The sequence below is a fragment of the Myxocyprinus asiaticus genome, chromosome 5 (assembly GCF_019703515.2).
Source record: "Myxocyprinus asiaticus isolate MX2 ecotype Aquarium Trade chromosome 5, UBuf_Myxa_2, whole genome shotgun sequence".
NCBI lineage: Eukaryota > Metazoa > Chordata > Actinopteri > Cypriniformes > Catostomidae > Myxocyprinus > Myxocyprinus asiaticus.
In genome coordinates, this window is record NC_059348.1 from 9039140 (window position 1) to 9053722 (window position 14583).

General features: G+C 37.9%; 1 protein-coding gene across 6 annotated transcripts in view; it reads right to left on the bottom strand.

Annotated features, from left to right (window-relative positions):
* Nucleotides 1-4418: 4418 nt before the first annotated feature.
* The window catches only part of LOC127440828 (gastrula zinc finger protein XlCGF8.2DB-like), a 63241-nt gene continuing 53076 nt past the window's right edge, over nt 4419-14583 (bottom strand). For all 6 annotated transcript variants that reach the window (XM_051697778.1, XM_051697779.1, XM_051697777.1 and 3 more), the window contains 2 exons: nt 12435-12589; nt 4419-8461 (listed from right to left, as the gene is read on the bottom strand). In XM_051697778.1, the coding sequence (XP_051553738.1) occupies nt 7452-8461; nt 12435-12531 (1107 nt within the window). In that variant the 5' untranslated portion in view covers nt 12532-12589 and the 3' untranslated portion in view covers nt 4419-7451. The remainder of the gene's footprint in view (nt 8462-12434; nt 12590-14583) is intronic.

Genomic DNA, 14583 nt, shown 5'->3' on the forward strand with positions numbered 1-14583 from the left:
CCCCTGTTCAAAAGTCTGCATACCCTTAGTTCTTAATACTGTGTATTGACCCCTTTAGCATCAATGACAGCTTGCAGTCTTTTGTAATAGTTGTCTATGAGGCCCCAAATTCTTGCAGGTGGTATAGCTGCCCATTCATCTTGGCAAAATGCCTCAAGGTCTGCAAAGTCTTTGGTCGTCTTGCATGAACCGCACGTTTAAGATCTCCCCAGAGTGGCTCAATGATATTAAGGTCAGGAGACTGTGATGGCCACTCCAGAACCTTCACCTTTTTCTGCTGTAAACACTGGAGGGTCAACTTGGCCTTGTGCTTAGGGTCATTGTCGTGCTGGAAAGTCCAAGAGCGTCCCATGCGCAGCTTTCATGCAAAAGAATGCAAATTGTCTGCCAGTATTTTCTGATAACATGCTGCATTCATCTTGCCATCAATTTTCACAAGATTCCCCATGCCTTTAGGGCTCACACACCCCTAAAACATCAGTGAGCCACCACCATGCTTCACAGTGGGCATGGTATTCTTTTCACTATAGGCCATGTTGACCCCTCTCCAAACATAGCGCTTATGGTTGTGACCATACAGAAGCTGGCACACTGTGTCAAGGTGTTGTCGGGCATATTGTAACCGGGCTTTTTATGTGGCATTGGTGCAGTAAAGACTTCTTTCTGGCAACTCGATCATGCAGCTCATTTTGTTCAAGTATCATCGTATTGTGCTCCTTGAAACAACCACAACATCTTTTTCCAGAGCAGCCTGTATTTCTCCTACAGCAAACGCATTGACTATTTAAACACAGACACTAATTGCAATTTAAAAAGCCACAGGTGTGGGAAATTAACCTTTAATTGCCATTTAAACCTGTGTGTCACCTTGTGTGTCTGTAACAAGGCCAAACATTCAAGGGTACGTCAACTTTTGATCAGGGCAATTTGGGTGATTTCTGTTACCATTATGATTTAAAAAGGAGCCAAACAACTATGTGATAATAAATGGCTTCATATGATCACTATCCTTAAATAAAATTTAATGATCACTATCCTTTTTTTTTTTGCATGATCAGTCATATTTTCAAAATCAATGCCAAAATTTCACAATTTCTGCCAGGGTATGCAAACTTTTGAGCACAACTGTAAGTATATATATATATATATATATATATATATATATATATATATATATATATATATATACTTACATATATATATACATATACACACACACACACACAGTTGTGGCCAAAATTATTGGCACCCTTGGTAAATATGATCAAAGAAGGCTGTGAGAAAAAATCTGCATTGTTTATCCTTTTGATCTTTCATTATAAAATAAATAAATAAATAAATAAAAATCTAATCTTTAATTGAAGTAAAATTGAAATGGGAAATATTTCATTATTAAATAAATATTTTTCTCTAAAATGCATTGGCCATAATTATTGGCACCCTTTTATTCAATACTTTTTGCAACCACCCTTTGCCAAGATAACAGCTCTGAGTCTTCTCTTATAATGCCTAATGATGAGGTTGGAGAACACCTGGCAAGTGATCTAAGACCATTCCTCCACACAGAATCTCTACAGATCCTTCAAATTCAGAGGTCCATTTTGGTGGACTCTCCTCTTCAGTTCACCCCACAAATGTTCTATGGGGTTCAGCTCAGGGGACTGGGATGGCCATGGCAGTCTTTTGTGGTCAGTGAACCATGTTTGTGTTGATTTTGATGTCTGATATTGACCCCAAGACCCAAATGTCTGCAATTCTCCAGCTGTGATCCTTGGAGTTTCTTTGGCCACTTGAACCATCCTCCTCACTGTGCGTGGAGACAATAAAGACACACGTCCTTTTCCAAGCTGATTCTCAAGATCTCCAGTTGATTGGAACTAGTTAATTATTGCCCTGATGGTGGAAATGGGTATTTTCAATGCTTTGGCTTTTTTCTTATAGCCACTTCCCATTTTATGAAGCTCAACAATCTTTTGCCACACAACAGAACTATATTCTTTAGTCTAAACCACTGTGACAGATGATTAAGGGAATTTGGCCTGTGTGTTACCTCATATTTATTCCCCTGTGATACAGGATGTCTTGGCCTAACAATTTCATGTTCCTAGTCACCCAGGTGTATTAAAAAATGTAAAATATGAATGGGAATATACTTCAGATATATTTTACTCATAAGAATTTCTAGGGGTGCCAATAATTGTGGCCAACGTGTTTTGGAGAAATTCAAATACATTCATCTCTAGGAGACAGAATGCGTCTCGTTCCTGAGCGGTATGATGGCTGTGTGGTCCCATGGTGTTTATACAGATTAATGTGGTACCTTAAGGCGTTTGGAAATTGCTCCCAAGGATGAACCAGACTTATGGTCTGGTTCACTTTTTTTTCTGATTTCTATTGATTTTCCCTTGATGTCAAGCAAACAGGCACTGAGTTTGAAGGTAGGCCTAAAAATATATCCACAGGTACACCTCTAATTCAGTACACCTCCTATCAGAAGCTAATTGTCTAAAGGCTTTACATCATTTTCTGGAAGTTTCCAAGCTGCTTAAAGGCACAGTTAACTTAGTGTATGTAAACTTCTGACCCACTGGAATTGTGATATTGTCAATTAAAAGTGAAACAATCTGTCCATAAACAATTGTTGGAATAAATTACTCGTGTCATTACAACGACTTGTCAAAACTATAGTTTGCTAACATTAAATCTGTGGAGTGGTTAATAAATGAGTTTTAATGACTTCAACCTAAGTGTATGTATACTTCTGACTTCAACTGTATATATATACATATATACACATACACATATATACATATATACACAGTTGTGCTCAAAAGTTTGTATAGCCTGGCAGAAATTGTTACATTTTGGCATTGATTTTGAAAATATGACTGTGATAATATGACTGTTATCATTAATATGATAATGATAACAGAAATCACCCAAATGGCCCTGATCAAATGTTTACATACCCTTGAATGTTTGGCCTTGTTACAGACACACAAGGTGACACACACAGGTTTAAATGGCAATGAAAGGTTAATTTCCCACACCTGTGGCTTTTTAAATTGCAATTAGTGTCTGTGTTTAAATAGTCAATGCGTTTGTTAGCTCTCACGTGGATGCACTGAGCAGGCTAGATACTGAGCCATGGGGAGCAGAAAAGAACTGTCAAAAGACCTGCTTAACAAAGTAATGGAACTTTATAAAGATGGAAAATGATATAAAAAGATATCCAAAGCCTTGAAAATGCCAGTCAGTACTGTTCAATCACTTATTAAGAAGTGGAAAATTCAGAGATCTCTTGATACCAAGCCAAAGTCAGGTAGACCAAGAAAGATTTCAGCCACAACTGCCAGAAGAATTGTTTGGGAAGAAAAACCCACAGGTAACCTCAGGAGAAATACAAGCTGCTCTGGAAAAAGACGTTGTGGTTGTTTCAAGGAGCACAAACGACGATACTTAAATAAAAATGAGCTGCATGGTCGAGTTGCCATAAAGAAGCCAGTGCCACAAAGAAGCCCGGTTACAATATGCCCGACAACACCTTGACACGCCTCACAGCTTCTGGCACACTGTAATTTGGAGTGACGAGACCAAAATAGAGCTTTATGGTCACAACCATAAGTGCTATGTTTGTAGAAGGGTCAACAAGTATTGTGCTCCTTGAAACAACCACAACGTCTTTTTCCAGTGCAGCCTGTATTTCTCTTAAGGTTACCTGTGGGTTTTTCTTTGTATCCCAAACAATTATTCTGGCAGTTGTGGCTGAAATCTTTCTAGGTCTACCTGACCTTGGCTTGGTATCAAGAGATCCCCGAATTTTCCACTTCTTAATAAGTGATTGAACAGTACTGACTGGCATTTTCAAGGCTATGGATATCTTTTTATATCCTTTTCCATCTTTATAAAGTTCCATTACCTTGTTGCGCAGGTCTTTTGACAGTTCTTTTCTGCTCCCCATGGCTCAGTATCTAGCCTGCTCAGTGCATCCACATGAGCTAACAAATGCATTGACTATTTAAACACAGACACTAATTGCAATTTAAAAAGACACAGGTGTGGGAAATTAACCTTTAATTGCCATTTAAACCTGTGTGTCACATTGTGTGTCTGTAACAAGGCCAAACATTCAAGGGTATGTAAACTTTTGATCAGGGCCATTTGGGTGATTTCTGTTATCATTATGATTTAAAAAGGAGCCAAACAACTATGTGATAATAAATGGCTTCATATGATCACTATCCTTAAATAAAAGACAGTTTTTTTTTTTTTGCATGATCAGTCATATTTTCAAAATCAATATCAAAATTTAACTATTTCTGCCAGGGTATGCAAACTTTTGAGCACAACTGAGTGTGTGTGTATATATATATATATATATATATATATATACACACACACACACACACCCACCCACAACTGGAGAACAGTCTCTCACAACGCTGTGGTGGAACTTTGGCCCACTCTTCTCTGCGGAACTGCTTTAGTTCAGCCACATTGGAGGGTTTTTGAGCATGAACTGCCCATTTAAGGTCCTGCCTTAAAGGGGTCATGAACTGCCTTTTTTATTTTGTACTGTTCTCTGAGGTCCACTTATAATGTTATCAAGATTTTTACATAAAAAAACATCAATTTAGAAGTAATAGGCTATTTTCTGTCCTGTTTTGACCCACCTCATCGTGACACCATTTGAATAGGCGTGGCGGATTGTAGACTCAGAATTAAACGCCCACTGGTATGACTGGCTAACAGTTTTGCATATATAAAAAAAACTCTGCTTCTATGATTAGGTCCCAGAGTTCCAAAGGACAGCTGTGTGCCTACCGATGTAAACTTCTGCATGTATGTTTGACAGCCTACATCCTTCATAGATGGACGCTGCTGTGATTTAGGTTAAAAACACATAAATACTCAGTACATATCAAACGATCTGTAATAATAGACAAAGCAATAGTGACCACGTAATAAAAACAGTTACTCACACTTGTGTAGTGCGACATTACTGTCGGATCCAATATAGTCAGCGCAGCATCGTCTTTTAGTTTCAATCTTTCTGAAAATCCTGCGTCGAATTGTGCCTTGTTTGTAAATGAATCCGCGGTTTTATGAAGTGAACAAAGGACCAAGTTCTTATTGATGAGGTCTGGAACTTCATTAAAAATAAAGTTCATCCACTCTTTCCTAATGTTGGGATCAGAAGGAAGGCAATGTAAAGACTGTTTTTCCACAACTTGGCAATGCACAGCATCTTGTTGTCTTCGAAGCCATCTTTATCTTTTGGTTTCTGTGTAGACCTGCGTTTGCCTCTCTTGTTATTTACCTACTACATGCGTGAATCGGTGGGCGGGTCTAAACAGGTTTTGATCTTTTGCGGAGGTGGTGTTATTAATTACGTATAAAGTGGCACATTCCACATCCAGTCATTTTGGCAGATTGGCTTCAATATAAGCTGTTTTTAGACTAACGAGAAAGTTTTGAGTTCTGAAACTTACAGGATGTTTTTATAGTACAATGACCTCTTATATGTCAAAAGATCAAGGGAATTTTGATTTCTCAGTTCATGACACCTTTAAAGGAATAGTTCACCCAAAAATTAAAATTTGCTGATAATTTACTCACCCTCAGGCCATCCAAGATGTATATGACCTTCTTTCTTAATCAGAACAGGATTTAAGATTTTTAGGAAAGTTTCTGATGCTTTTAGCTTTATCCAATGCAAGTGAATGGACACAAATTTTTGAAGGTCTAAAGAGCATATTTAGGCAGCATCAAAGTAATACACATGACTCCAGTCAATTAAGTAATGTCTTCTGAAGTTAATCGATACCTTTGTGTAAAAAACAAATTGCTAATTAAAACATTTTTGACTTTAAATAGGTGCTTATTAGATTCTGTTTCGGATGCGAGTAGTACAACAAGCAACACACACACTTTGGTTCCGGCTGTAGATAACCCTTTGGGTGATGTCTTGGCAGTATACTCATAGGGCAAAGCAACACCCCTCTCCCATTCCTGTTAGGATTTCCAATCGATTCTCCCCACTCAGTGATGCACCCACTGAGAATCATGTGAAAGTGCCCTAGTTATTGGTTACTCTATTGTAAGGAACATGGAAATAGAGACTCTCGCCACTAGTGTTAAATGCATATCGGGTGTCAGAGTGTCTGACATCAAATCAAATTTACAAGTGCTGGCTAATGCTAAACGTAGATTTTCTAAGATTGTTATTCATGTCGGCACTAATGATGTCCGGCTTCGCCAGTCGGAAATCACTAAAGATAATGTTAAAGAGGTGTGTGAACTTGCAAAAAAACCCTCTCTGCTCGTCGTGGTAACAAGGTTTATAGTAGATTAGTGTCACAGAAAGGCTGGAAGTTTGAGTGATGTATGGAAAATAGCATGGGATTTATAGACAATTGGAAGAGTTTTTGGGATAGACCTGACCTCCATCCCTCCAGGGAAGGTGGCGCTCTGCTCTCTAGTAATATGGCTCATAGTCTTAACAGTGAAAGTATTTGACTAACTGGGGCCCAGGTCAGGAAGCAGACAAACTGGCTAATCCGAACATCTACTGGATATCATGAGACATCACACAGGTCACAAACTACAACACATAGAAAATGATTCAACTATACACACTGATCAGCCACAACATTAAAACAACCTGCCTAATATTGTGTAGGTCCCCCTCATGCCTCCAAAACAACGCCAACCCGCATCTCAAAATAACATTCTGAGATGATATTCTTCTCACTACAATTGTTCAGAGCGGTTATGAGTTATCGTAGACTTTGTCAGTTTGAACCAGTCTGGCCATTCTCTGTTGACCTCTCTCATCAACAAGGCATTTCCATCCACAGAACTGCCCCTCACTGGATGTTTTTTGTTTTTGGCAACATTCTGAGTAAATTCTAGAGACTGTGTGTGAAAATCCCAGGAGATCAGCAGTTACAGAAATACTCAAACCAGCCCATCTGCACCAACAATCATGCCACGCTCCACTGAGATCACATTTTTCCCCCATTATGATGGTGGATGTGAACATTAACTGAAGCTCCTGAATCGTATCTGCATGATTTTATGCACTGCTGCCACACGATTTGCTCATTAGATAGTCGCATGGATGATTGTTGGTACCAGATGGGCTGGTTTGAGTATTTCTGTAACTGCTGATTTTTTGGTATTGGTCAACTAGTCTAGCACATCCCTAGTAAATATATCCTGTTTTAAGAATGTTTAGATATTTTTACAGGAAGGAGAAAAAAAAAAAAAAAACTAATTTAGAAAACATATTTTTGCAGTGTATGCCTAGGCATACTTCTGTTCCTAACATTTGTGGTTCTTTATTTATTTGATATTATTATTATTTAACCTTCAAACTAAATCATATCTAGTAAACTGAATCTGTGCTACATTAAATACCTAAGTGTTGACAGTGAAATTAACTTTGGTCACAATGACAATTTTGGACAGCCCTTTTTTAAATGAAACTTTAGATTACTTGATTGGGTGAAACTATTCCCACATGAAGTGCATTTGTATGGCTTCTCTCCAGTATGAACTCTCATGTGTGCTTTCAGGATTGATGATGAAACGAAACTCTTTCCACAAAAAGAACACACATAAGTCTTCTCATTAGTATGAGTTGTCATGTGTCCCTTTAGATGTGTTGGCCGTGTAAATTTCTTGCCACACTGATCACAGTTAAATGGCTTTAATCCAGAATGAAAGCGCAGATGAAGTTTGAGATTGCATGCTTGTGTGAAACTCTTTCCACATTGAAGACATGTAAAAGGCTTTTCTCCAGTGTGAATTCTGATGTGACGCTGAAGACTTCCTTTATGTGCAAAACTCTTTCCACATTGAGGGCATGTAAAAGGCTTCTCTCCAGTGTGGATTTTCATGTGAACATCAAGTGGTCCTTTCTGTGTGAAACTCTTTCCACACTGAGAGCAGGTGAAAGGCTTCTCCCCAGTGTGAATTCTCACGTGACGCTTAAGACTTCCTTTATGTGCAAAACTCTTTCCACACTGAGAGCATGTAAAAGGCTTCTCTCCAGTGTGGATTTTCATGTGAACATCAAGTGGTCCTTTCTGTGTGAAACTCTTTCCACACTGAGAGCAGGTGAAAGGCTTTTCTCCAGTGTGAATTCTCATGTGACACTTAAGATTTACTTTATGTGCAAAAATCTTTCCACATTGAAGGCAAGTCAAAGTTTTCTCCCCAGAGTGAAGTCTTAAGTGAGTTTTAAGGTTTCCTTTTAGTGTGAAACTCTTTCCACATTGAGAGCAGGTAAAATAATTTTTGATTATTGCTCTTCGAGTTCTTTTCTGAGAGAAATTCATTTCAGTCTTTGAGCCACTGAAATCATCTTCATCAGTCATATTATCGAATTTATGATCATGATGTTTCTCCTCCACGTCATTCAGTTCTTGACTTTCTTCTTTCACTTTTATCAAATCTAAAATGAACATAGAAAATGTGAAAAAGAAATACAACTGAACCCATTTTTAAAAGTATCTGCTTTATGTTATCTTTATATGCTGAAACGTAGATTCTGGTATTATTGTTTGTTTAACTGTACTTTTACAGATTCTGTGATTTTCTAACTACAGCTGTCAGATCTAGTGAACTGTCTGAAGCTTTGATCACTGTTTCCCACAGGATTTTGTGAGACTGTGGTGGGTGGACCTCGGACTCTCTAGGGGTGTCTGGGGGCATGCTCCCCTGTAAAAAAATGTTGTACATATTAAAGTTAAATGCATCAATCTGGTGCACTTTGAGAGAAAAATTAAGAGGCTAGATCTACAAATAACTTTGTGCTCTTGTAAACAATTTGGTGCTTAAGTAGTAATTTAATCAAACACATTGGTTGTATAGATATGAATGGTGATGCCATGGCAAAAAAGTCACACCCACAAAGCATGGTAAACGAGACGGAGTTTAACGCAGTTCACAAATGGTCAAAACACAAAATCGACTAGAGCATACATTTGAGCCAGGGCTCGACATTAAGCATTGTCATGTAAATTGGTCATTCACTTGTCTGAGTAAAAAATGTTACTTGTCCGGAGAGAAAAAAATAACATTTAAGTTACATGCTCAAGTAACATGATAAAGTTTGTTATATATTTTTCTAAAATTATGACCAATGCCCAACCTAATAGTGTACCTATGCAATCAACTCAGTTCTCTGCGACAGAAATGTAAACTGCACTGGGGAGGAGGCTATTGTCATATAATAATTATTTTATGTTGCGTATGGTTGTCAAATAAAGAAAAGCCTCCATCGCCATCATTTACAGCAGGGTACTGCTAGTTCTATGAAATGAGATCTACTTTTTCATCATGTTACTGCAGCAAGACCTCCCATGTACAATAAAGGCTATACATTACCACAAAACCAAAATTTCAGTAGTCGGTAGTGAAATTTGACAATTCTCAGTACCAGCTTCAATACCACAACAAATAATAACACTAAGTTACACAGTACTGTGCAAAAGTTTTAGGCAATTGTGAAAAATGAGTGAGGATGTCTTCAAAAATAATGGCATAAATAGTTTTCATTTATCACTTAAATGTCATACAAAGTCCAGTAAACATAAAAAAGCTAAATCAACATTGGGTGTGACCACCTTTGCCTTTAAAACAGCACCAGTTCTCCTAGGTACACCTGGACACAGTTTTTCTTGGCTGTTGGCAGATAGGATGTACCAAGCTTCTTGGAGAATTCACCACAGTTCTTCTATCTATTTAGGCTGTCTCAATTGCTTCTGTCTCTTCACATAATCCCAGACTGACTCGATGTTCAGTGGGGTGCTCTGTGGGGGCCATGACAACAATTCCAGGGTTCCCTGTTCTTCTATTCTAATCTTTTCTATTTGCAAAAGTATTGTTTGGGAGTCTAACATTTATATTTCCTATTGACACACTAAAGCTGAAGATATAAATAACCATCTTAAGACAAATGCTTTTGTGAAACATCTTATGTGCCTATGACGTTTGCACAGTACTGTATGTTAATTATGGAAGAATGGTTTCCAGTTCTTAAGTAATTATTCAAGACTAGTAAACATTCAGCAAAAAAATAACAATAAAAAACAGCAATGAATAGAAATAGATTAAAAATAATAGAACAAAAAATACAAATTAAGAAAATTCTGTGCTTTATTAACAGCTATAAAAGTGTTTAACATCAGTAGGCTATCAAGTATTCAATTAAACATTTAGAATGAAATGTAACATAAAACTACGACTGGTCTTCATTATATGATTAGAATACATTAATACTTTTTAAAGCTACTAAAGTTACTCAGTCAAGAGCAGTGGGTGTTTTCTCGCTTTCTTGTTATGTTTGTTTGATTATTATAATGACAGACTAGACAGCAGCAGGTCTGTTAGCTTACATTTACACTTACAAGTCTGACATTTTAATACAAATCTGCTTTTTTCTCTGCTGTTTACATTCACTTTAGACACAACTCATTGTGTTTACATGAATACCTCACAAAGACGGGCATTTTGGCATAATTTTGAAATGTATTTGACCGTTCAGGCACACGTTACTGCAAGCATTTTTGGAACGCACGCGCATGATCAACACACACATATGCCACCTGCCAATCAAACAGGGCACAGTGGTTAATAGATTGCTTGCAAATTATAAAAATATGTGCTCTTTGATTACTTTCAACAGAAGAATAAGCTGACTGACTGGGAGTAAGAGATGCTTTGCCAAAGCAATGGCACAAAACAGAAAAGAGATCTTTTGTGTTATCATGAGAAGTAAAAAAATATTTTCAGTTCATTACAGGCTGCCACAGTCTAGGTAATTAATGGGAAACACTGTTTGATACCTTAGGGCATTTTCAGACCTGTTGCTCATTTAATTTGTTCCAAAACAGGGGATAAAATTGTTACAGTGTTGCATTTTCTTCTTGCAAAGTCAAATGTGTGCAAGCTGTCACAATATTTGTGCGCTGTTCTGGGATTTAGCTCATCCACTGATATGCCAGTTAAAATGACGTGTGTAAAAAATTGTCAAACTATACACATTTTAGAGTACAGTTTGTGTTTATGAAACGCAAAGTTCTGTCGCATTGTACAGTATGCGTTTTCCGGTCAAAAGTAGCACTGCAAATAAACATTATCAGTCACTCGGATGGATAAGCGTTGTAAAATTCCAGTCATGGTTATTTTTATCTGTCATTACTTAAAAAGTGCTCTATTCTCACACAAACACAAACAGACACACAGCAAAAAGAGTCAAGCCACATTTTATCAGTCAAAAAGTTGCAAACACTGTCCTACCTGTGTTTGTTCTGTCACTATCCAAAAGAGGGAAGCGATCATACTAAAATTACCTCAGGAATTATAAACAACTCTTATTTTAAATGTGTAATTATATCTAATGTAATCGCCAAAAGGCTATACACATGTTTTGATTATCGGTTATAGTGACATGCTGACTTATAGATGTCTTCTCCAGTAATCCATCAGGTACAGTTGTGCTCAAAAGTTTGCATACCCTGGCAGAAATTGTGAAATTTTGGCATTGATTTGTTTCAGAACCTGGTGCATTTAAAAACAGAATTTCTGTTTATGTTTTGGCCTGTGTGATCCCGTCCACTGCCCACTCACCAATAGTATTTCGACACCACCAGCACTGCGTGCTGCAGCCATGGAAGCCAGCAAACGAACTGGATCAGAGATAACAGATTCCACCCAACCTAAAAAGCCTCCATGATCAGAGGCGTAGTAAAACAAGGATAAATATCGTCGCTTGACTTTTTCAGTTTCACTCGTTCCTGTTGCGTGTCCTCATTATGGCAAGCTGCATGAGCTTCGAGTCTGGGGTGGGGCAGACAACTCTCCAATATTTTGAATTTGGACTGCAGTACCCATTTCAAACGCTTGTGGTCAATCTTACATATAGCACCTTTAACAAAGGCAACGAAGTTTAGTCCAGATTGCCGGTTCTAAATGTCAAGCTAAGGAACATTTAGAATTTGTTGATGTGTTTAATAGACAATTTTGTTACTTAATTTTATTATGTTTGCAAATCAGTAGCAAAATGGTTACTATGTGGTTCATGTGGAAATGCAGTTGTATTGCAAATTCATGGACATCTGTAATTTGATAGTGACTCCATTAATGAACTAGTACTTGTTGCAACGAAGCTTGGTACCTTCATCCATAAGAACTACGCATGGGCGCTTGCTTTGGTGTTGCCACCCCTCATAGTCTGCATGACACCCCCTTGCCACCCCATAAAAAAAATTCTAGATCCGCCCCTTATTGCCATGTTCAAATGTGCCTAAACCAACCGAATTAAGGGAGAAAATGCACCAGGTTCTGAAACAAATCCTCTAAACAAGCCAGCTGTGAAAATGTCCCTCAAGAGTCTTTATGAAGAATCAAGAATGAGCACCAACCTCTTTGTTCCTCAGTATCTTCATGTTTCTTTCTGGATGACTCTGTAATACTGATGTCTTCACTTTCCTCTTTAAACTCTTCTTTAACAGACTTCATTTTTGCAATAGTGTGTCAGAAGAGTTCAGTTGAAACACTTGGAGTTGCTCCAGGGTTGCTGCAGAGTTTTTAAAAACAAATTTAAGACTTAACATCTTTTTCAAGACCTGAACAAATAAACATTATTCTGTATCTCTATACCGATGCAGTTTATGGTGCAACAAAAATACCAATAACCGGGGGAAACAAAGAACTTTTAACTTTAAAGGCTGAAATACATGATGACTCTTATTTAGAAATGTTTGTTCTTCACTGCTTCCAGCAGCTCATTCAAACAGATAAGGGAAATAAAATGTTCACTCCTACAATAATCTACAGTTTTTACAATATAAAACATTATTTTTCATCAACACTATATCATTTTTAACAGATGATCATTAGTGATCGCTTGTCATAAATTTCCAATATGGTCTAACTGTGATCCGCTCTGCAACGGCTGGAAACACTCACAAGCCCCTGCATGCTTGTAGAAAATACAACAGTGCCACATTTTCACTTATAAGGATGCAGCGCATGCATCTATTTAATTAAATTGTATTCTTTTGAAGTTTGATCACTATGTAACACAATTTTTGTCCCTGGGTAGTAAGTGTTATTTCCTAATTGTTTATACCTCAAAAGTACAGAAAATGTCTATTATTCCCCACAAACTTTGCTTTTGTGACCAGGACAGTGATATTTTGAAACGTACCTATTTCCAATGAGAAAATGGGTGAATGTGTGTCTTTTCGTTCACATAAAGTCTGAAAAAATCAACATATGATCCAAAATCCTTCTTTATCTGTGGTCTGACAAAGACACCGGCTTTGATCTTTGCCTCAGACAGCTTAGTGAAGAAGTCTTGAAGGTACTTGAAGGCTGCCGGCTCCTTATCTAGCGCTCCGACAAATTGTTTCATAAGGCCCAATTTGATGTGCAGTGGTGGCATCAGCACCTTCCGGGGGTCCACCAATGGCTCCCACTTGACGTTGTTCCTCCCCACAGAGAACTCGGCCCGCTGTGGCCAGTCCCGCCTGTGGTAGTGCACCTTGGTGTCCCTGCTGTCCCAAAGGCAAAGATAGCAGGGAAATTTGGTAAAACCGCCTTGGAGACCCATCAAGAATGCCACCATTTTGAAGTCTCCTATGACCTCCCAGCCATACTCATCATACTTCAAGGTGTCCAGCAAGGTCTTGATGCTGTTATAATCCTCTTTGAGGTGCACCGAGTGAGCCAGGGGAAGAGACGGGTACTTGTTACAATTATGGACCAGCACGGCTTTGAATATTACTTTAGCATAAATACATGTTAATTTGGATTCATATGTTGTGTTTTCTGACTTTACATTTATGCATTTGGCAGATGCTTTTATCCAAAGCGACTTACAGTGCCCTTATTACAGGGACAATCCCCCTGGAGCAACCTGGAGTTAAGTGCCTTGCTCAAGGACAAAATGGTGGTGGCTGTGGGGATTGAACCAACAACCTTCTGCTTACCAATTCAGTGCTTTAGTCCACTACGCCACCACCACCACTGTCTTTATGTGAACGAAAGACACAAATTCGCCTGTTTTCTCATTGGAAATAGGTAAATTTCAAAATATCACTGTCCTGGTCACAAAAGCAAAGTTTGTGGGGAATAATAACCATTTTCTATACTTCTGAGGCATACGCAATTAGGAAATAACACTTACAACCCAGAAGAAAAAAAAAGATTTTTTTTTTGTTACACAGTAGGTCTTATCACAATTCCTGTCTTTCCGCCCGCAAATTTAAGACTCCTTTAAATGATAATTAAGACTTTTGTTGTATAATTTAAGATATTTAAGACTTTTTATGACCTTAAATTTTGGAAAACTGAATTTAAGACATTAAGACTTTTTAAGGATCACAATTTCTTCAATTGCAGGATGATCTGCCTAGAGAAAAAAAAAAGACTTTACTTAATTTTTACAATATCCCATTGTTGTTGGAAATGACATAACCCTGTTTACCATGTATAACCAAAGCTAGGCTTTAACCGTCTTTATGGCATCTAAAATACACTCAACAATTACATTGATTAAAAAGGGGA